Here is a 25790-nt window from a genome sequence, read left to right as displayed (position 1 = left end):
ACGAATATAAATACATGTAGGTCACAGTATGATTTCCTATTCAGTGTGTATCGTTCTGAACATGCATGCGATATTTGCCACTGGACGTTAAGCAATCAACCTATTCAGTTTGACTCAATAAGATTTTCAAAATCTTACACAAGAATATGTTAAATCTGGATTTTTTTTTTATGAAAGTCTACATTAAAATTCATCTGACCTATATGATAATGTTTCTTTATAATTATTATAGCGATAAATCAACAAAACTTCACGTTATTTGTTTCTAAAATTAAATTGCGGGTCTACAATGACGGTTTCTTTTACATCTATCATCGGTTGAACTTTAGAAAATAAATATCCAAATCGGCACCAAAAAACTATTAGACGAATAAAATTTTGAAGTAAATCATAGATTGCATGTTAATCAAGGAAAATAATGACCTTACACAGGTCATTATTTTATGCCTTGGAGCATATACCATTGAAACATGGTATCGTCCGGGTTGATTCTGAAAAAGAATGACCTGACGTTCTGAAAGAAAATAACTCCATATAGGTATATAAATTACATATAAGCATTTTAAAATTTATATTATATTTTACATGTACAAATTATCAGAAATGAATAATTGAATAAAAAAAGCTGAAACCTGTCTCGGATTTTTACTTATATAAACGTACGTCAACTAAAATGAATAAATATGAAAACTAATGGGTACAATATTTTCATTATTTGAATATTTGTTGATTTGTTTGACGCATTGCAAAGCTCAGCTGTACAGCAATATGTACATTTGGATGGTGTTTCATCACAAGTCATTTTATCATTCAGATTCATTTTTGTCGTACAGTTCATAATGTCCATACATCCCTAAAAATACAGAAAATGAATATGAAATCAGATTTTGAATACTTTTATCTTGTTTATACTTCCCTCAAGTACAGGTGTCAATTAGATTTTATGTTAGATTCCTATAGTTAAAGTACAACGTCTACTTTTTTTTGCCCACTGTTTAACTGTTCTATCATACAAGTGAGAGGTTTACCTTGTTTTACATAAAACATGCCTATTCCAATTCAAATCAGGAATATGACAGCGGTTTTCAAATTGATTGATGTGTTTGAGCTTTTTGTTTCGCCATGTGAAAAAGGGACTCTCAGTTTAGAATTTTCCTTTGAGTTCGTTTTTTTGTTTTGTTTTTTTGTTTTGTTATTTTTCTTTTTTCTAATGACTGCAAAAATATTTTTTTATACCGTACAGTTTTATGACGTCTCAGATTGTGTTTTTTGTTTGTTTTACTTTCTTTAACATGACGTGGTAACATTCTGTGATTTTCTTTTTATGTTTGCATGTTTGATCACAAACCGTTGTCAATGCAATGGAATTTTATGCGATTGTCATACAAGTGACGTTTATCTAGCTATAATACTTTTTCCACTCTTTGAAGTTATTGCTTTGAGTTTCTTACTTACTTTTGTATAACGCTTTACTACTAAAGGTCTTCTTGTAACTTCTGTGTAGCAAGTTTGATTTATATAACATGAAATTGTTCCAGCAACATTACATCTCGTATTAGATTCACCTTCTATGCACGAATAACATGACACAAAACATTCGATCTCTACAAAGACAAACATGATAGGTTGGTTTTATTTTCAATTTAAATGAATGCAAAATAAACTTTTGGAAACTGTGTCGGTATTTCTACATCCAACATTCGTGTATGTAGAGTTATGATTTTTCTGTTATGTGTACGGTTGGATATTGTGTTAGTCTTGTCGTTGATGGTTTTAATATTGTGTTTTCGGTACATTACAAATATGTCATTTTTGTCAGTATAATCGAGTAAATTTTTATTTTTCATGGATAAAGTATTGTGTGTTACTAAATATTATGATAACGTCGTCACAGCATTAAACAAAAATAGCTTTACAAGTATATTTCGCTCCTCTTTTAAGACATTTATAATTATGATGATTATTTGGACTAATATCATGAATATTGTGAAAATAATTATGCATAATTGGATTTTGCTCCATATCATTGTATGAATTTCAAGATTATATATACGTCACTGTTTGTGGTGTCCTGTGTTGTCGTGAATGGAAGATGTCTGTTGTAATTGTGCAGTTTATATGGTGAATTTTTTCGAATTTACTATAACATTTTTCATTGATACGTTTCTTTACGCAGAAGGTTCATCTGTTTATTCGTACTGTATTCAAGTTGCAAAATGTTTTTTTTCCCGATATTGTTTACATTGCCATATAAGCATGGATTTAGCCAGCCAAACAACCATAGATAGGTTAGCTACGTGGTAGTCGTCTTTTGACAAACATCATCAACTGCCATGTAAATTCAGACTACAATACCGAACTACAACTCAAATTCGTAAGTCTGAGTGTCCTTACAAATTACTGACAATATGAAAATTGTACTTTTAAGATAAGAAAATCATATTCCTTATTTTATACAGACATTTTCCGAAGAAAATTGGGAATCAAATCTGCTTTTATAACTAGCTACAGTGCCCATAGTATTAAAAAACAATGCCGTACTAGTACACAATGATTGAAATATAAATATAAAGGTAAACAAATTAATATAATACTGTAAAAAATTTAAATCGGGCATCTTGACCCCCTCCCTTTTTTCACAAGGAACGCCTAATAGATGGATGCACAACTTTCGTGTCACGTCAATAGTCATACCACCAAAAGGATCATATTAGCACAGGTAAATAGATTGAACATTGTTAAGTATATTAAAAGATACACAGATCCTCGGCACATCCTCGTTTTCTATCCGGTTTTAAGCCTTGTACAAATGACATTTATATTTCGAGACAATGTGTGATTATTCTATATATATAGATATATGCATAAGTCAAATCATGGAGACAGACACATTTTCATATTTGACGACCCGATTATTCCTGAGTTCTAAAAATTCAAGATCTCGTGTAGCTTGTGTGTTGACATAATGACGCACCATATCGGTCAACTAATTATTGTAAGCCACCGTTTAACTTGTGTAGCGTCGTTTTAAAGCGTTCTTCCTGATTGCCATGATTGGAGAGAAGTGTATTATGAGCACGTTCCTAGTACATTCCATAAAACGTTATCATTTCAAATAAATAGTAAAAAGGGATTAATATTTAATATCAATTTGAAGTTGTTTAAAAACCTTTATTTAAAAATATATCGGTTTATTCATAAGTTTTATTGCAGTAATTTCAATATACTTAAAAGAAAATATATACATTTTATGATACTGCTAAAGAACTTATTCATTTTTAGTTTACTTTAAACATTCATCGTACTCTGGTCTTAGTTAAGATGAATTTTAAAATCATTTACTTATATTGCGTTTGTCCAAGTATACACAAGTAAAACTAAGGGTGTTTCTTTTTAGGAAATCTAGGTTTCATAATATTCTACCACACTATTTATCATGTTGCTAAAAAAGATAATGTATTCCCTTTTTCATCTTGAGAATAGACTGTTAACGTCAAAATGTTCAATTCAATTATCGTTTTATTGTTGGATAAATGTTTTACTGCAAGGAGTGACGGATTGCGTTCTCATATTTCAATAGAATTTGCCAACCCACGTCGTACAATAACATTTAAGTATTTGAACTGTCATTTCAAGTTGGCTGGTTCAAAAAGTTTTCACTTTATTGAGAGACATGTTTGTTAAAAAAACAAGATTTGCGCTTTAATTGCTTACATTTTCGAGCTCACATTTTTATAATGCACCATTTATAACATAAAACCTAGATCTGCTTCTATTAATTGTTTGGAAAAATATAAAGAAATTTTATTTTCAAACATATTCGTTCACGTTGGAATCCAATCGTTCATTCGTTTATATCATATAAAAACGAAGCCTCAACGAGTGAAAAAAGATTTTAGGCTAGCCTTTTTTACTGACGCATAAAGAAACAAGTCGGCAAAAAGAGGGAATGTCGATAGTTTGTTAAACACTCGTCCTCAAAAACGTAACAAATATGCGTGCTAACATTCAGACGCATTCCACCGTTAAACTTGTGTAGCATCGTTTACAATCGTTCTTCATCTTTCAATGATGACAGATATGTGTATCATTACCACGCCCCTAATACATAACAGAAAGTGTTATCTTTTCTTATAAATATTTAAAAGATGTTAATATCTTATATTGATTGTTTAAAAATCATTTTTCGAAAATATATCGGTTTAACTGTAATACTTATTGCAGTAATTTGATCATTTTATGATACTAATAAAGAACACATAGACTGTGTTTTTATTTATTTTTGGTTTATTTTACTTAAAATATTCATTCATCGTACTTTGGTATTAATATTTAAGACGAAAACAACATTTAAGGTAGATCATAGGTATATATTTCCTGAGATAGATTTTTTTTATACTTTGCCAAATTAAAATTTTTTCCATCCTTTTTCCAAAAATATAATAAAAAGTATCAGCCACCTTGCTATTTTTCAAGCTAAGGATCGTACGAAAATGTCCAAACTTGGTTAGATTCATAGTGACCATTCAGGTATACATATTTAAAACTAAGGTTGCTTTTTTTTTTTAGAAAAACTAGGTTTCATCCTACAACTCAATTATGTAGCTTAATTATAAAATGTATTCCATTATTACATCTGTAGAATAGATTATTAGCGTCAGAATATTCAATTGTTTCACTGCAAGGAGTGGCGCATTACCATTACCGTCTCATATTGTATGTGTCAACCAACGTTGTACAAAAAGTTTAAGTATTTGAATTTTCATTTCAAATGGGCTAGTTAAATAGGTTTTCAATTTATTGAGAAAACATTTTTGCTAATAAAACAAAATTGCGCATTGATTGCTTACATTTTCGAGCTCACATTTTTATAATTCCCTATTCTTGATTTGCTCCTAGTAATTGTTTGAAAAAAAATAGAAATGTAATTTAAACACATATTCTTTAATTTTGGAAATCATGTTTTCATTCGTTTATATTATATAAAAACGAAGCCTGGACGAGAAAAACAGATATTAGACTAGCCTATGTCCTGACACATATTGTTTTCATCTTAACCGAGTTAGACTATTGTTGATTAAATGAACAATATCATTTATAATTATTTTCTTTAATTTTGAATTGAACTGATCAGGAACATTTTCACATTCTGACAAAGGAAGAATCATCAACAAACAAATGTAAATATAATATCCTCTAGTTAATGTTTATATATTTTGGACTAAAACAGAAATATTTTCTACTGACTTTTGATAAAAAAAAAAAAAGACTTCCTACCTTTGAAATCTAAAATAACTCCTAACAAAATCCACCATCTTTTGCTCATATCGAAGTTCTTTACATTTTCTTCTTTATTGAGAAATTCCTCGACCTAAACTAATATCAATATTAAATTAAAGTCCGTAAAATTAAAGTTTGATCACCAAAATTTCAAGACTATGACTGTGACGTCAACTTGCAATCGTTATACATTATTTATTATTTTCTAACATACGTTGTGATCTTCAATACATATATATCTCTGTGTATCCGGGTACGACTGATGCAGGTGACTCTAATTACAAAACGACCATTGAAGTTCGATTTTATTACAACAGTTTAAATATTTGCTAGATTACGACAAAATTTATAGGTATATGGCAATTTTATCAAAGCTAATATACGATGTATTTATATTTTCATTGTTGATTTCTGTTTCGATTAAATAGTTTTACAAGCTTCCTTGTGTGAATTCCTCCAACCGCACGAATGTCGTGCTACAATACTATTTCGCACAATTATTTGTATTTCTTATATATAAAGGAAGTGAAGTATAAATATTTTGAACTTTTCTTTGTTTGTAACCTGTTCTATCCGACACAGTTGGTGATCAGAAAAATAACCCCGCAGGGTGTCGGAATATTAAAATTTATTACTGCAAGGATATGCATATTTTGGAATTATGAAAACATTATTTCAAGTTATTAAAAAAAGTGGCCAATTCAGAAATTTGCGGCACGAAGTTAAACAACATTAACAAATATCTACAAATATAACGCCTCCCCATGTTAAAATGAGCATCTAACATGACATTAAAGAATTATTTTTTGAATAGAGGGCCTTAAATATGTTGACCTTGAAATCTGTTTTATATCGTGGTTTGATTGCTGCACTCTACTGAATGTTATCGATTTTTTTTAAATTGAACGGCTTCTGAGGTCGATTTTTGTTGTTTTATTATCTATATATCTATATATGAAATAATCATAGCATAATACAAAGCTAAAAATGTTTTAAGATATCCATTTCATATTTCTTGTGACATGTAAATCTGACAAAGATGACAACAAAAAAGATATAGTTTACTTCATAATAAATCTGACTAAGACGCCAAGAAAAAATGTTTTGCGAATGATAGTCAAGACAGTATATTGAAACTGAAGTCCGTTCTAATATACACTAGTAAAATACATAGAAATTTGGTAAAAATATTTTATTTATAACATTCCAACCTACGTCCATCCAAAGTTTAGTATATTCTTTATTTGTCTTGTTATTAACTTGAAACACCTTTCTTAAAAGTTAGACATTTAATGTAATGAATTTCTATGAAAACAATTCTTCATACATTTCTTTTATCCTTGTCTAATTTATTGAACAGCCTGAATGATTTGTGTGCAATTGAGTGTGGAATTCGAATCAATTCAGCCAAATGTCAATTCGCATATAAAAATATTACATTTACTTTACTCATTTGTTAATTATCAACAAATGATTATGGATTAACGAACTTTGTACATCGATAGACTACTGTTGTGTATATAATTTATGATCTGTGATAGTAATTTGTTTCAACACATAATACAACTCGCATGTAAATGATATAGTCCTGGCTATTACAAAGCATGCCCAAATCCCCAGCAAATATGTGGCTAACTAAATATTTGGTTGATCAATTCATTAACATTTGGTTTAAATCCAGTGGAAAGTATTTCATGCCTGTTCAGAACGAAAATCGATTAAAAATAGAAAAATATACGTACATTGTGCAATTGGGGATATACCATTATGTTAGACTAGAAATGTGAAATACAACAGGAACAGTGATAGAATAATTGATGAAAACAGATAATTAGGCTTGCAACAGGCCGTCTTCGGCTTCCTCTTAGAATTATTGCAATAGTTCTCAACGTGCCGAATGTGTGCCACTCTCTTTGCACAATGCATTTAATTTTGAACGTTCGAAGCTGTTATGGTATATATCCTGCACCGCCCAATTTAGCGGCTTATTAAGTGTCGCTCGGGAGAAGACCAAGTGATGATCATATTTCTATTAACCAGTCATCCCTTGTGCTACCAATATAGTGGATGAAGACTGAGTACAGTGCTTTTTGCATGAAGGAAATGGATGCAGAGCTCGATTATTGAAATGCATGACAATTAAACCTAATAAATGTAATTCTATCTATTACATTATAGATTTACAGTACATTTTTATACATCAGTTCTTTCAAAATATTACAATGCCAGCAAATCATCGTTTTAAAGAATTTTTTTATAACATTATTCTGGGGTCATCGTACAGTTGATAGCTATTATATATAATACCAAAACCGGTGAAGCGAAAGGGTGGCAGCTTCATCGATCCTTATATAAGTATAAGATAACTAGACGTTTCAACTGAGTAGCGTTATTGCGGATTCACTTGTAAATGGAACAAGAGATGATAATTGGTAAGTTCCCCTGTCATTTTTTTTAGAAAAAGCATCAATCATTTAGTTTACATGAACGGCAGAATAAACATTAGTTGCTTCAAAATAGTCATCGTCTGGTTTGATTTTTTTGGCGACATTTGTTTATTTGAAATTTAAAGTAAGTTTAGTTAAAACACCGGGTTATCACGCGTTTGATAGATTTTAGTTGCAGGCAAAACTGATATTTTACAGGATAGTATAGTATTTCTCAGTTTTGATGCTTCAGATATGGTTTGTATAAGTATAAGTCGATGGGGTATGATTGCCAATGATACATCTCTGTATCCACTAAAAATTAAATGAAGTGGATGTAAGCAATTATAAGCAACAGCACGACCTTCAACAATGGAAGATGATTCAAATAAACATTTTTAATAGTAGTTGCGCCATGGAATACATTTGGTAGGTTTTTCAAGAAAAAGAATCGCGTGTCTCCTGGTGTCAACAAGTTGCGTTTGCTAAACCTAATACTTTGTTCTGTTGTTCTGTTGCCAACGCGCGTTTCGTCTACAAAAACTCATTAGTGACGCTCAAATCCAAAAAAGTAAAAAAAAAAGAAGAAAAAAGCCAAATAAAGTACGAAGTTGAAGGGCATTGCGATCTAAAATTCCTAAAAGTGTTTCTAAATACAACGAAGGTAATCTATGCCTGAGGTAGGAAAGCCTTAGTATTTTAAGAAATTCAAAATTTTGTGAACAGTTGATTTATAAATATAACAATATCAATGATAATTCATGTCCGCACAAAAAGTACTGACTACTGGGCCTGTGATACCCTCGGAATAATAAATATCCATCATTAGTGGCATCGACCCAGTGGTTGTAAATAAACTCATCATAGATACCAGGACTAAATTTTATATATACGCTAGACGCGCGTTTCCTCCACAAAGACTCATTAGTGACGCTCGAATCCAAAAACGTTAAAAAAAAGCCAAATAATGTACGAAGTTGAAGAGCATTGAGATCCAAAATTCATCAAAGTGTTTCCAAATACAGTTTATGTAATCTATGCTTGAGGTAGAAAAGCCTTAGTATTTCAATAATTATAAATTGTGTAAACAGTTAATTTTTAAATATAACAATATCAATGATAATTCAGGTCCGCACAAAAAGTGCTGACTACTGGGCTTCTGATACCCTCGAGGAAATAAAAATCTCAACCGGCAGTGGCATCGAACCAGTGGTTGTAAAAAACTCATCTTAGATATTCAGTGGTTGTCGTTTGGTTATGTGTTACATATTTGTTTATCGTTCATTATTTTACATAAATAAGGCCGTTAGTTTTCTCGTTTGCATTGTTTTACATTGTCTTATCGGGGCCTTTATAACTGACTATGCGATATGGGCTTTGTTCATTGTTGAAGGCCATACGGTGACCTATAGTTGTTAATGTCTGTGTCATTTTGGTCTCTTGTGAACAATTGTCTCATTGGCAATCATACCACATCTTCTTTTTTTATATTTTTACATTCTAAATGTGAAATATATATATATTTTTTTTTATTAAGTCTGCATCTGTTGTCTTCGATGAGGTCACTGCGCTATTCAGTAATTGAACATCGTGCTTGCATCATTGTACTAAGTTAGAAAGTCTAACAATGAAGTATGTAACTGAATTGCTTGTCCTCAATTTTTGGTCCTCAATGCTCTTCAACATATTTGGCTATATAACTTTTTTATTTATCTGAGCGTCACTGATGAGTTCTATATATATATGTAGACGAAATGCGCGTCTGGCGTATTCAATTATAATTCTGGTACCTCTGACAACTAATATATACCTGGCATCAAATTAGCTAGAACAAATTTGGCACACAAATATTCTATGTTTTAAACTAGTCCAGTACAACACGAGCAAAATATTTCAGGATAAAAAAATATAGTTACAGTTTATTTTAGTCATCTGATTCATAAGTCAAAGAAAATTAATTAGAAATGTTTTAATGAGGCATTTAAATATGATTGGTTGTCAGTATTATTAACAATTCGAAACATACTTGCAATATTGTTGTTAATGTTCACGCATTTTAACTACAAATCATCTAACAGATAGATATTCACTGATCTAACTGGTATCAATAGCTATAGTTATTGTGAAATTAAATGACTTTTAAATCAGCGTGTGCCACTCGGCACGTGACCAACGGCTTAATGCAAATTCCCAATCATCACAATAAAAAGGGTGAAACAGCTTGTATGATTGGAGCTTTCAAACTAAATGGTAGACCCAACCCCAAAAATAGAAGGGTTCAAATTTTGAGTTGGAGCCGTTAGACTGCTCTATAATTTGATATAATTTGTATCGAAAGCAGTATAGTACACTGCAATGTGAGTATTTGTTAGATCACGCGCGATTTTATTATTTTAAGGAAATGCTTTACGAAATTACTAAGAACAGTTTATTTCTTGAACTGAGTTTTAATGTGCGTATTGTTATGCGTTTATTTTTCTACATTGGTTAGAGGTATAGGGGGAGGGTTGAGATCTCACAAACATGTTTAACCCCGCCGCATTTTTGCGCCTGTCCCAAGTCAGGAGCCTCTGGCCTTTGTTAGTCTTGTATTATTTTTATATTAGTGTCTTGTGTACAATTTGGAAATTAGTATGGCGTTCATTATCACTGAACTAGTATATATTTGTGTAGGGGCCAGCTGAAGGACGCCTCCGGGTGCGGGAATTTCTCGCTACATTGAAGACCTGTTGGTGACCTTCTGCTGTTGTTTTTTATTTTGGTCGGGTTGTTGTCTCTTTGACACATTCCCCATTTCCATTCTCAATTTTATTTGTACTCGTAATAAAAAGGGAAAAAAAATTGGGCTGCCTCTCTTCAATTTTGTCCAGTTACCAAAGTAAAATCAAATTTAACTTCTTCGACAATGCACATTGTGATATAAATGTATATGTCATTCCAACACTTACACTTGTTCTTTTATTTGTGTGTCTATTTAATGACCATTTTAATTCAAAGCTTGGACTTGCATCCTTCATTCTCTTCAAAATTTTATAGATAAAGATTGGTTAAAAACTGTAATAAAGCAAATACTGTTAGACCAGTTTCTTCAGAATTGAAATTCATGAATTCAAAATTCGCCAAAAGCTATTAACTACAAAATTTTTAAGAAAAACTGGGAATTTAAGGAATATTTTAACATTTTGAACTTCAAAGACGCCGTTGTTCTTTGCCGATTTCGAACGACCAATAACAAATTGCCTATTGAAACAAGAAGATGACAAAATGTACTGAGAGAAAACCGTGTTTGTCATCTATGTAAAAATTGACAAATTGGTGACGAATATCAAAGGGCACACATTTATCTGTCGTCTGACAGCACGTATACACCGCAGTTATCGTAAATTATATAAACATATAAAAAAAAATTAGCATTATTTTTTAAAGATAAAACAGAGAAAAGAACTGATGAGTGCGGGTAATCCATGCGCCTTGCCTCCTTTATGTTTCGATATTTTAGAAATTAATTATTCTTTTTTAACACGTGAAAAATACACCGGTGAGTTCCATATATGTCTTTAACTTACAGCTGGTCCTGAAAATGCATGAAATATTTGCCACTGAACTTTTAACAACCAACAATCAATCACACTACAACTTATAGTATATATAGTAGTGAAATACAAAATGTATATTATAATGATACAATTAGCAAAATAAATAGAATACAAAAACACACTACTTTATTTAACTGACACAATTTAAAGGAATACTCTCTAAACTATATAAGTAGAGAAGCGAAAAGTTTCTTTTGAATACTTAACAAACGGCTTCCGAACAGGTCATGTTTTTTGCTCAATTTAAAAACTTAAAAACATAAGCATGTATATTAAAAACTGACGACCAGACATCACTAATACGTGTATACACAAATTTATTAATTCTTTATTAACGTTTAGCCCTACGGCACCTTTCTAATAAGAATGATGATGAGAGTAATTGTAATATATAATAGGCATGTACTTTCTTACGTTACGGATCATTGATTTTGTTACCTGTTGACCCTGTTGATTACTAGCACGTGCCATCGAACCCGACCATTTTAACTAAAACAGATTTTGTTTGAATTAACGCCATATGTATATATATACTAAGTACAATATACCAGAGACATATAATACAATTGTATTATATGTCTCTGATTATACATATCATATTGATTAGAAAATAAATATTATAAGGATACATTGTTTGAATGAAAATTTTTATACGGTGATACTGTAACACTGTCCCGACAGAGACTGAATGCAAGCAGTATGATGATCAGGTTTCGGTATCCGAGAAGTCTTTTTTTCGAATTTCCGGATGTCGGGAATATTTTTTTCCAACTTAAATAGAGTAAATCGCACTAAAAAAATTAAACATGCAAACAAAAAGCAACAGCTTCGACGGTTAACTAGGACATATATCAACAGAAAACGAATTAAAGCAAATGCCATACATAAAACAAAAATATGCATGTGTTAATTTGCATCCGCTACATTTCTGTGGATCCTTAACTTTTTAGGTTACGTTTAGGATTTTCCGTTACTTATCTTCAAATACGAAAAATAATTTCACCGGTCTTCACAACATTTTAAGGTTTATGGCATACATTCTGGTGTGTATACAATTAAAATACGTCCTTGCATTTAATTACCAATATATATTTATATAAACTAACATTTATTAAAAAAAATAAACAACATATATAGACGAATAATTTATGAGTTCCTCGACAAAACAAGAAAAGAAATAAAGAATCAACAGAAGATTTTTTTTTTTATTAATTAATCAAAATATACTTCAAACAAATCCTAATATTAAAAAACATATATACATATTAATCTAAAATGCATTATCAAGTAGAAGGGGCGCAACTCGTGTTATCAAACCGGTATACTGAACGGATCTAAACAGGGTCTGAACATTTTGAACGTAATTTTGTATCCATGGTCTGTTTTGGTCTGACACGGTCTTAACGGGTCTAAACAACCCGCTAGACGATTCAGTCTTTTCCGTCTTGACATGTCTTAACGAACTGATTTACCTGATGAGGCTATCGATCTGAACGGCGACTCAACGATCTTAAATATCTTGACGAATTTTTCTAGCAGTAAATTCAGTCAATCAAGATGTGATCAGACCAAAATGACCGTTTCAGACTGAAATCGTGCTACTAGTGATTCTAAGAACAAACGGACTAAATGTTGTACACATTTTACTTTTATCTCGTGATATTTTATTTGACTCAAACTGTTACGACACTAGGTAAGTATAGATTTGTTTAATTTAAAAAAAAACATTGTCTATTACTGAGATAGAGACAAAACAAGTTGGACGAAGGATTGATAAAAGAATCAATCGTGATCGGAACAATCTTTTTGAACTAACCTAAAGTTGCCTTAATTTCGGGGTGTAATTGTTTTTGATTATAAATCTTACAAAAAAACCACCCAAACACATGAAAATGGTGATAGCTTTAAAGATATAATTTAATAACAAAAAATACACACAATACACAGTCAACATTCCAATGATTTTAATTATTGAGATTTTGAAATAAATTAGTATATTCAACCCTGACTCTCTCTTAATATGTAGTTTTTGTTAGCTTATATTTGATAAGAAACTAGGTATTTAATTATGATATTATATAAAATTCTGGTATGAAAATTCTAAGTACAGTTTAATCTTTCAAAAAACTTCGGTCTCACCAAACTTATAAAGTGTTTTCTCACCAAACTTATAAAGTGTATTTTTTTTAATCTATTAATTGTCGATTCTAACAAATATATATCTTTTTCAATGTTTGTACTTGTTTTCCTTTACGTATATGACAAAAGTTAATTATCCTTAGTAAAGAAGGATAATTCCGAAATAGTAATAGATCCATACATCTGTGCATCCGTCAATATTGAAAAGACAAGTGCAAAACCAGAGTGTACAGGTATAGGAACTGATAGATTCCTTCGATTCTCCAACTTCACACCATTTGTGAGAGCGATAATTTTTCTGAAACCTTTTTCCATGTACGCAGGACAACAGAGGCAGAATCATGTATACAAATTTTGAACGCCTTAAATTTTATGTCTGCATAATACGAAGTTTATAGAAGGATATTGATATCATTCAACGTAAGGAAATAATTCCCAAACGAAGTCCGATAGCAAATCTTTATTTTACCTAGCTAGGTCTAAGCCTAGATATTAACTCTTTGTAGATACGATACTGCCATTAACCATTGCATATAAAAGTAGAACAAGTATACAGACATTTGTATTTTTTACTTGATTTGAACAATGGTGGTCATTTTAAATTTATTGTTTTTGTTTTAACAAAATAACTGAATATATAAACTCATCAAAGACTAAATTTTGTATATACGCCAGACGCGCGTTCCGTCTACAAAAGACTCAGCAGTGACGTTCGAATCGAAAAAAGTTAAAAAGAGGACCTTATTAAGGGACTTTTAAGATACGAACACCAAAGGAGTATCAAAAATATTTTGAACGATTTTGTTATATCTAATATTGCAATAAGAGCGCGAGATTTGGTATGCCGCGAAACCAGGTTCAACCCACCATTTTGTTTTCTTGAAATGGCCTGTAATAAGTCAGGAAAATAGCCATTGTTATATTATAGATCGTTTCTGTGTGTGTTATAATTTAATGCTGTGTTTCTGTTGTGTCGTAGTTTTCCTCTTATATTTGATGTGTTTCCTACAGTCTAAGTATGTGACCCGGATTTTTGTTCTCTTCGAATTATGAATTTCGAACAGTGGTTTCTTACTGCCTTTCTTTATCGGCCGTATACTGATAAAATGAACGGGATGGGCACGCTTACTAACTAATGTGATCGATTACTAGTAATTTTTTTGTTGTTGTGTAAATGATTACTTTATCAAAAATAAATTGCATTACTTTTCTATAACTGTCAATAACATGAAACAATTTTATTTTAAATAATAAGGAAAGTTAAAAATATTATGAGCTCAATATATGTTTAGTGGGATTTTACAAAAATATCATTCAAAGAATAGATTCCAAGTGCTTTGTTGACTGTTGTTTTCTAAATTAAAGCTCTTACAGAGATAAAAAAAAATCAACAATAATAGAAATTTTTGTTTTCAGGATGAGTGAGTGATCGTAAAATTCTTTAATAACATGGACAAGTACATCAATCACTTCCTAATATTTCAGTCAAATTGCTTCGTATGTTGCACTTTTTTGCTTTTATACTGACTTCAATTTGTTGTTTGCTTTTACTCATTACTAACAGGTATATTTGAATATACCGGTAGTTAATTTTTTTGTTGGAAATTTCTTCTGAAAAAAAAGTTCTAATAAACTGCTACGCTGAGCGCAGCTGGATACGACTGCAGAGGTCAAACCAAAAACAGATGGTGCAAAATGGACACATTATTAAATTTTGATACAGGTCTGATTAAGAATTGTAATTAAATAATTGGCACATTATAGCTTTCTGACACATATTAAATGTAGACAAAGAACTTGAAATTGGTTATGCGATCAACATTTGTTATCAATTCAACATGTCTTGCTGTTGTTGCTATACAATGTGCTGTAATACTAAGTAAATTTTCAGACTATGTTATATACATGTGCAAAAATCTAGCAAATTTAAATTGTGACCAAAAAAGATTTCTGTGAAAAATTGACATTTCCTAAAATCTTAAGGGAAACAATTACATAGAAATGAATTCTACTTGGAGTATTGAACCTTGTGGTACCATTTCAGAGCAATCACAATACTTATTCACAAGTCATGCATTGACCTGGAACTAGAAAAATACTTATTTTGGAAAAAAATAAACCCGCAGATCAGCTGTATTAGACCACAGAGATTCAACCCTGATCAGTTGGGGCAAAAATGGACACAATGTTCCCTCATGATACGGGCTTAAATTTTGATTTTTATTAAAAATTTGACACATAATGAGTTTTTAAAATAGAATAACTATAGTCAAAGAACTAAGAATTGGTCTTGAATATGATTTAAATAAATTTCAGTTTCTTGCTTTTATGCAATACACTGATGCATAATAATTAGTAAATGTGTTGTCAGACATATACAAAGAATCAGCAATTGTGACACACAATTTTTCTAGGGAACATTTACAATTTCTTTAAATTTATTTTTATTTTTTTGCAGTTATTATAAATACGAAAAGACTAAGAAATATGTTATAGATAATGCATATTTTAAGGTTTTTCTTGTCATAGAACACCCCGAGGGGTGTCAGGATTGATCAAATGAAAGACCAACCGTATGGAGGTCTTTCTTTGAGCAATCCTGACACCCGAGGTGTGTTCTACGACAAGAAAAACCTTAAAATATGCATTATCTGACTTATATACCGTCAAAAAAAAGAAAAAAAAAAAGATTTGCAAAATTTAGTATCCTGTATTACCGACAACACTAAAGTGGGATATTCCTTTCTAATTCGTTCAGGTTTTAATACGCCCTACGGCTCATTTAAAATGTGAAATAAAACTCACTAATAAATCTAGATATAAACCTTTTGAAAAATATCATCCGTACACAATAAAACTATTACTGAAACCACATGAAGTAAGACACAAATGTATTGTTACCATCCGATAACGGTGTATGACAAATACAAGACACATTGTAAGTAATTTATTGTACCACTTAGTATATAGAAAAGGGAGAGGGGTATTTTTTTCCTATTTGTAATGTCATTTCTATCGCAAAATAGTGGTTATTTTTTTAAACAATTTTAATTGAATCGAATGAAAAATTCAGAAAGATTGTCTTTTAAATAGCAATACATTTTATTAACAGATACTCAGGATATAAGTATTTACCCTCCGCACCCGGCCCTTTTCTAAGTTACAAATACGTTAATGTTATTCAATATAATAAAAAAAAACTATCTTATAAGTTGATCATTCGATAGAGTAATAGGTATCCATAAATTTAAAAATGTTAAGAACTGACACAAAGACGATTACAAATACAAGTAGGTCACATTATGATTTCCTATTCAGCGTTTATCGTCCTGAATATGAATGAAATATTTGCCACTGGACGTTAAGCAAGCAACCAAAAATCAACTAACCTATTCAGTGTGACTCAATAAGATTTTCAAAATCTAACACACGAATATATTAAATCTGGCTTTTTCTTTATGAAAGTCTATATTAAAATTCTTCTCACATATATGATAATGTTTCTTTATTGTAGCGATAAATTAACAAAACTTCACGCGTTATTTGTTTCTAAAATTAAAATATTGGCAACTTTTACATATATCATCGATTGAACTTTTAAATATAAATTTCCAAATCGGCAACAAAAAACTATCAGTCGAATAAAATTTTGAAGTAAATTAAAGACTGCATTATCAAGGAAAATAATGACCTCACACAGGTCATTATTTTATGCCTTTGAGCATATTTCATTGAAACATGGTATCGTCCGGGTTGATTCTGAAAAAGAATGACCTGTCGTTCTGAAAGAAAATAACTCCATATAGGTATATAATTCATTGTATACAGTAGTCTTCACAAACCCGTACCTTTTCCCTGAATGTGACTTGCCGAATTTTACTTATAACCAGGTTTGTAATCAGGTACAGCATCACGATAGGTGCCTCAGGTGAAACAGGATCGATTACCTTTCAGGAGCACATAGGATCATCACAAGTTTTTGATGGGTTCATATGACTCAGTCTTTAGTTTTCAATGTTGTGCTTTTGTGTACTATTATTTGTCTTTAGTCATGACATTATTTGTGTATTTTCAACATATGACTTTGAATGTCACTCTGGTATCTTCCCACTCCCTTTTGCAATTTGTTTGTTATCAATTCTTGTTTTTTAAGACTGTTCATATCAATTTCATGGATGCTAATATGCATTATTCATTTTTTAATCTTCACGTCGTCTCGTTATATAAATGACAATTATACATGTGACTACTATCGTAATTGAAAAATCATATGAAGTATCAATTTGTATTTTCAGAAATGCTTAATCATTTGCAGTGCCCAATGTAAGTTACAAATGAAAAATTATCAAAACTACGTTACTATTGTTATGTAGTTAATATTTCATATGTTATTACATGTCTACCAATCCTATGGAAATTGATTTAAATGCTATATGTGATATTTTTCTTCACATAGAAATAAGAAGCATATGTTAAACCCTTATTTGCCTAAGACAGATTTGATTGATATTACGCATGCATTTGCTATTTTATATTTTATATACCGGATTTGTTTTAACATTAGCAACACGACGGGTGCCACACGTGGAACAGGATCTTCTTACCCTTCCGGAGCACCTGAGATTACCTCTAGTTTTTGGTGGGGTTTATGTTTAATTTATTCTTAGGTTTTCTATGTTGTGCATTGTTTGTCTTTCATATTTAGCGAGGCGTTGTCAGTTTATTTTCGATTTACGAGTTTGACTGTTCCTCTGGTATCTTTCGTCCCTCTTTTCTGACATTAATGATTTTGTTATTTTCGAGACAGTATGTTATCTTACATGGTAAAATCAAGAAGGTTGAAAATTCCTTGATAAATTATCATGTCATCTTCTCTCTTGTCGGGTTGTTGTCTTTTTGACAAATTCCAATTTCAATTCTCAATTTTATCAAATTGCATAGGAAATAATGTTACAGTGTCCTTTTTCTAAATAAAGGCAACAGCCGAGGGAAACGCATTAAATATAAGAGGAGAACAACGACACAACACCGAAACGCAACAGCACACAGAAACGGACCAAGCAACAGACAATACACCACGAGAATAACAAATATAACATCAAAACCAAATACTTAAATATGGGATAGACAAGTACCGTGCCACGTCTTATCTCAAAATTAAGAGAAAACAGAAACGACTCAACGTTAAAATGCAACACACACACACAGAAACGAACAATATTATATAATAAAAAACAAAATCGGGGCAACAAAATCACTTATCATATTGGAGTTATGTTCGTGTAGGAGAATTTAAAATCGAACTTCTGAAACGTTGTTAATATTCTTCCAAACTTATACACCGCGGTCTGTCGTCGTATTTAAACACATTATTTTATTTTCCTCTTTAGTCAAAATGACTACATTGACAATCGTTGCCAATTACATCCACGGCTCTAGAATATTAACACATTAAAAATGACAAGTTATTAAACATAGCCTAATTTAATCGTGCAACACAAAATATTTGATAGATAATTGAGACAACAAAAATCCAAATAAAATGCCGAATATTTAGAAAAAAACAAGGATAAAACATACATAAGTCATATTCCTTATTTTCAGGTGAATCTTTAAACTTGACGAATTTGTTATTCAAATCTAAAAAAAAATAAAATTAGAAGGTTTCAATGTAAGTAAATGTCGTCTTTTAACTTTAAGTAATCTTTTTGTTTTAACTTAATAAATATTTGATCTACTAAAATTATAATTATCGTTGTGCATAACAATAACATTGCCTTAACATTGCATCTGTACTTGTCTACTATCTTTTTAGTTCTTGTCAGTAATAATGACAAGAGGTCAATCTTAATTTTACAGATGAGTATATATTATGTGAGAAAAAAAGCACCAAGTTGGAGTGTTGTCCAGAATGTTTAATTCAAATTATACAGGCGAAGTACGGAAGAACAAATTCTACAGTGTGTCCGCACTTCACGGTGTCAAATTCTATAGAATACAATTATACCAATTCTGCACGCACTGTTGTGAGAAACCATTGTGACGGAAAACAGTCATGTCTGCCTATATCAAACAACAACCTATACGGTGAAGATCCTTGTCCAGGTGTATATAAATACCTAAACGTTACGTATGATTGCATGCACACAGGTATGGTACTAACTCATAGTTATATCCGTATAATAATGATATTGTTCAAATAAATATTTATCTGAGGTCTCTAATCGACGTCCGTTCCTCAAATCAAAGTCCAAATGTGACTTCACAATAAAATAACTTTCCAAATCGACGACCAATTTTATACTTTTCTAATCGACGTCCCTTTTTTGGCAGTCTCCTCTAATTGAAGTAACGTACCCTGATAACTATTTCTTTCTTAAATGATTAAAAAAAATGTCGTAACTTAACTATATGGACATGTTATTGACAGATGACATGCTTTATATAGAATGTAATGTCAATGGGGAAAATGGTTAAGAAAATGGAAACCCGACCAAAGAGCAGAAAACATCCGAAGGCCACTTATGGTCTTCAACTCGGCTAGAAAATCGGGCATCCTGATTCGGGCTTCAACTGGTTCCTAAACAAAAAAGAGTACTAGTTAAGTGAAATTAGACGTCACATTAAACTCCAAAACATATAAATGAACTAAAATTACAAAACATACAAGCTTAAGACTGACAAAGACCAAAAGCTCTTAACTTTGGTCGTACGAAAAAAAAAAAGACTGAAAGTCTGAAAAATATAAAAAAACAAACAAACAAGCAGACAAATTGAAAATGATTTCAACTCCCAAAAAAACAAAATAGATTGCTACAAATTGCACATATTTACTCTACTTGATTCCTAATATTTTTATTTTTATTTCTTATATATTTATTGAAATCTTTACATTTGTTAGTTTAAAACGTCGATTACCGGTCCCTTATCCCGGCCTCGTTTACATTAGTGATGATATTTATATATACAGGAGTTAGTGGTTGTTCGTTATATGAGTCCTAACATGTTAAAATAGAAATATATGAACCTTTGCAATTTGAAATACGAGGCGAATCTTTTTATCTTAGATTTACATTGGTATCCCAAAAGGGAAAGTTTGTGCAAACGTGAAACTAAATTAACACCACTACAATTGTATGGCTTTACTAAGTCAAGTATTCTGGGTCGATGGCACTGCTGGTGGACGTTTTGTCCCCAAAGGTATCACTGGCCCAGTAGTCAGCACTTCGGTGTTGCGGTGAGTATCAATAATCTGGTAACTTTATAAATTTCCTGTTTATATAAAAAAGAAGATGTGGTATGATTGCCAATGAGACAACTATGTACAAAAGACCTCACAAAACTTTGAATTTTTCTCCAGAATATATTACCTAAGCCGTATTTGGCACACCTTTTTGGAATTTTGCTCTTCAACTTTGTGCTTGTATGGCTGGATACCTATTTTGATCGGAGCGTCACTGATAAGTCTAATGTAAATGAAGCGCGCGTCTGGCGTATAAAATTATAATTCTGGTACCTTTGATAACTTTGTAGGGAACTCGAAGGTTCTGTGATTGTTTATATGATTGTTTGAATTTTAGATCTTTTAGCAGTACTGTTATAATTGTACTGTGTGCACGTGGAATGATCAAACTTTTACACGGATATGTGCATGCGATGACCTATTAAATATCAAAAGCTGTAGTTAGATATAGTTTTGATATAATAAGATTTAATAAATGGAAACTGCCTACTTAGACTACAAGGAGGTTATACACTTGTAAAGTGTAGGCAAAATCATAGATCCAGTAACAATATCTGAGTTCTCACTCAGCGCACTAAATTAAAATCCTGGTATTCTTGATAACTATTCTCATACATTCTGTATTGTTGAATATTGAGAGTCTTTATCCCATATCAATATCATGAACATAAACCAAAAATATTTGAAACTATAGATGCTTGTATATTTGAAATGTTCTAATTATTAAGGTGGTACCCAACACTTTCACTAAAATTAATTTGGCTCGTTTAATTTTCATAAAATTTTGCCAAAGTAAAACATTTTGTAAAATATAAAAATATATTTTTTTTCTATCAATTGTTTTGTCAGAAAAATTACACTCAGTCTGGTTATGCAGCAAGTTTTTGATCATCTAGAAGCTTAATATTCCTTTTACAACACCACGAAATTAAAATGTTTAGCTGACTTTATAGAGTTCTTCCCACTAAATCGATACACGTGTTTAAGAACAGTAAAAACGGCATGAAAAATTCTCTGTATTTCTATTTAATTATTTTTATCGTAAATATTGTTCGTTTTGTTTTGTTAGTTTTTTTGTTGTTTTCTTTTAGGGGGGTCTCGTTGTTTTGAAAGTCCGCCAGAACGCTTGTTTTAGAGATTTAGCAGTCAACTTATTGCTTTACCGCGTCTTAATATCTTTAATATCTTTAATTGTGGCACCAAAGTTCAATTACACCAAGTTGCTAATGTTTTAATATTTAATGCTGTTGCAACATACTTTGGTGCAAAAACAAAATTTCAATCTTGGTATTTATGATAATTTTATTTATACAGAATAAAAGGTGAACTTTAAAAGAGCTTGTATTTTCACCGAATTCATAATTATTAGATGAAAAAGACGCATACCTGCAAATAGAAAACGCTCTATATATACACAACAGACGTATGAGAAGCAAGGGACATTACCTAGGATTGAAATTATCGTCCAGGCGGGTCTCGTTTATCGTTTATCGTTTTCTTTTGATGCAGATATCTGAAGATGTGGCATGAGTGTCAATGATACAACTCTCCGACCAAATCACAATTTAAAAACCTAAACCATTTTAGGTCAAGAAATGGTCTTTAACGCGGAGTCAAGGCTCACATTGAACGAGAAAAAAATTAAAGGGCTCCAAAAAATTACTTGTGTAAAACCAATGGTCTAATCTATATAAACAAAAGGGAGAAACGAGAAACACTTATGAACCTCATCAACAACCAACAACAACTTAACATCAGATTCCTGACTTAGGACAGGAGCAAACAATTGAAGCGGCTTTAAGTGTTTTTTTTTGTTTAAAGAAATTGAGACTGGACCTGGGGAATATTTAAATGAGACAACAACTCGACCATAGAAAAGACAACAGCAAAAGGTCATCAACAGGTCTTCAATGCGGCGAGAAATTTCCGCACCTCAATGCGTCCTTCAGCTGGCCTACACAAATATTTATACTAGTTCAGTGATAATGAACGCCATACTAAACTAAAACTATACAAAGGAAACTAAAAAAATAAATAAATACAAGACTTTAACAAAGACCAGAGGCTCCTGACTTGGGACAGGCGCAAAAATGCGGCGGGGTTAAACATGTTAATGAGATCTTTACCCTCCCCTATACCTCTAGCCAATGTAGAAAAGGTAAACGCATAACAATAGGCACATCATAATTCAGTTCAAGAGAAACATATTTATTTTGGGCAACAAGTTTTGCAACTTATATTTATCCCTTTCCACTTTGTGGGTGCGAATGCTGCCTTATAACGGCATTAGCCTGCTCTTTTTCGAAATCTACATGAGTATCTTTAACGTGCAAGATATATGGCACTCTTTAAACACGGGTTAGTCATTCATCGTCCTTCTCCAACGGACCAGTTTTTTTGTTGTTTTCTTTTAGGGGGTCTCGTTGTTTTGAAAGTCCGCCAGAACGCTTGTTTTAGAGATTTAGAAGTCAGCTTATTGCTTTTCTGCGTCTTAATATCTTTAATATCTTCAATTGTGGCATCAAAGTTCAATTACACCAAGTTGCTAATGTTTTAATATTCAATGCTGTTGCAACATACTTTGGTAAAAGAAACGCCCGTTTGGCGCAAAAGCAAAATTTCAATCTTGGTATGTATGATAATTTTATTTATACAGAATAAAAGGTGAACTTTTAAAGAGCTTGTATTTTTACCGAATTCATAATTATTAGATGAAAAAGACGCATACCTGCAAATAGAAAACGCTCTACACAACAGACGTATGAGAAGCAAGGGAGAATACCTAGGATTGAAATTATCGTCCAGGCGGGTCTCTATTGTCGTTTTCTTTTTATATAGATATAGGAAGATGTGACATGCGTGTCAATGATAAAACGCTCCGACCAAATCACAATTTATAAACCTAAACCATTTCAGGTCAAGAAATGGTCTTTAACGCGGAGTCAAGGCTCATATTAAACGAAAAAATATAAAGGGCTCCAAAAAATACTAGTGTTAAACCAACGGTCTAATCTATATAAACAAAAAGGAGAAACAAGAAACGCTTATGAACATCATCAACAAACAACAACAACTTAACATCAAATTCCTGACTTAGGACAGGAGCAAACAATTTAAGCGGGTTTAAGTGTTTTTTTGTTTAATGAAATTGAGACTGGAAATGGGGAATATGTAAATAAGATAACAACTCGACCATAGAAAAGACACTAGCAAAAGGTCATCAACAGGTCTTCAATGCGGCGATAAATTTCCGCACCCTAATGCGTCCTTCAGCTGGCCCCTACCCAAATATTTATATTAGTTCAGTGATAATTATGAACGCCATACTAAACTAAAACTATACAAAGGAAACTAAAATAAAAAAAAAATACAAGTCAGACTTTAACAAAGACCAGAGGCTTCTGACTTGGGACAGGCGCAAAAAATGCGGCGGGGTTAAACATGTTTATGAGATTTTTACCCTCTCCTATACCTCTAGCCAATGTAGAAAAGGTAAACGCATAACAATACGCACATCATAATTCAGTTCAAGAGAAACATATTTATTTTGGGCAACAAGTTTTGCAACTTATATTTATCCCTTTCCACTTTGTGGGTGCGAGTACTGCCTTATAACGGCATAAGCCTGCTCTTTTTCGAAATCTACATGAGTATCTTTAACGTGCAAGATTTATGGCACTCTATAAACACGGGTCAGTCATTCATAGTCCTCTTCCGACAGGCTATCATCATAATCTACGAAATGTAATTTAAACGTTTGCCGTGTTCTAGAAGTTTCCGTTTGACAGTTTCAGTGAGTTTCCTTTCTACGGTGTTGTAGAGGTTTCTGTGACAGCTATATTTACCAACACCGAATTTGACAAATCATGCATTAACATACTTGGGTTCTTTGAAGTTGTTGGATTGGCATTTTATTTAAGGAAACTACACCATACAAGCTTGGACATATTTCATACAGTTAAAATGAAATTTAGCATAGGTGTCCTTTGTGAACTTTAAACGAATTGTTGGCAAACATAACATTGCGTTGGCTTATCTATGACACAAACCGCAATGTTGAAAGTTGAATTACTTGAATATAAAATTTCAAACAAAAGTTTCACTTTTCCATATAATCAGACTATATAAAAGTATACTTTTGCCTAATACATATACGATAGAAAAAGTATACTATTTCATATAATGGATTTTGATATCCTATATGTTTATGAATGACATTATATTCAAATTCAAATAAATATCACCAGACAGATAAACAGCTCTGCAACTCTTCTAGTTTTATAGATAAATGACTCTCGAAGTTTCAAGCTTGAAGGATCTTGCTGAATGTCAATAACAAAAAATTGAGATTTCATTTTGATACACATCTTGAATAAAAGTGAAATTGAAAAAGAAAACACTTTTCATAATTTAACACTATTTGATTACGTTAGAAAATTGTTTATTTAAGTCAAATACATGTATGATCTTGTAAATTACCTATCTTGCTGTAAATTGCAAAATTTTAGTATTTTCGTGTATTTATTACAAAAAGGCTCAAGCTTAGTTAAGTACTGTTTTACTACTTATTTAGTTTGAATTTGAATGCTATATATATATAATGTTTTACGCGTCGAAATAAAAATGACACACGTGATGAAATATAACCAATGTTAATCATCAATCTTTCTTGGTACAAACCCGTTTTCTTTCGGAAGTGTATACATTTGACAGCAGCACTTAACATCATACTTGGAACATACTGTTCATCGTATAGCTTCAAGTAAGTTAATTTTCTCTTTCCTTTCATTATCTTCTTTATGTAATAGCATTGTTGAAGAATATCTTAAGAATTGGATGTACAATAGAAGATCGAACATAATTTTGTATCAAACAGTAAATGAAAATTGAATACCAGTTATCATGTTTAATCACCTCTTTAAAGGAAACATTTTTTGTCGAGCTTTCGACTTAAGTCGAAAAAGCCAGACATATCGATCGTACATTCTGTGGGCGTCGTCGCCGTCGTCGGAGGCGTCGGAGGCGTCCATAAATATTCACTCTGCAGATAAAGTTTTTGAAATTTTCATAACTTTTTTAAACTATCCTGGATTTCTACCAAACTTG

The 25790-nt window shown here is 31.5% G+C and overlaps 1 protein-coding gene across 1 annotated transcript; it reads right to left on the bottom strand.

Moving 5' to 3' along the window:
* Nucleotides 1-644: 644 nt before the first annotated feature.
* Nucleotides 645-5543, bottom strand: LOC134723204 (uncharacterized). Its single transcript, XM_063586830.1, has 3 exons — nucleotides 5278-5543; nucleotides 1456-1604; nucleotides 645-853 (listed from the first exon to the last, which is right to left on the bottom strand). Exons 1-3 carry the CDS (start codon nucleotides 5324-5326, stop codon nucleotides 665-667), a joined length of 387 nt encoding a protein of 128 aa, XP_063442900.1. The 5' UTR covers nucleotides 5327-5543; the 3' UTR covers nucleotides 645-664.
* Between the last annotated feature and the right edge of the window lie 20247 nt (nucleotides 5544-25790).

The sequence above is a fragment of the Mytilus trossulus genome, chromosome 6 (assembly GCF_036588685.1).
Source record: "Mytilus trossulus isolate FHL-02 chromosome 6, PNRI_Mtr1.1.1.hap1, whole genome shotgun sequence".
Taxonomy (NCBI): Eukaryota; Metazoa; Mollusca; class Bivalvia; order Mytilida; family Mytilidae; genus Mytilus; species Mytilus trossulus.
The sequence above is the reverse complement of the archived record's forward strand: the minus strand, read 5'-3'. Positions and strand labels throughout refer to the sequence as shown.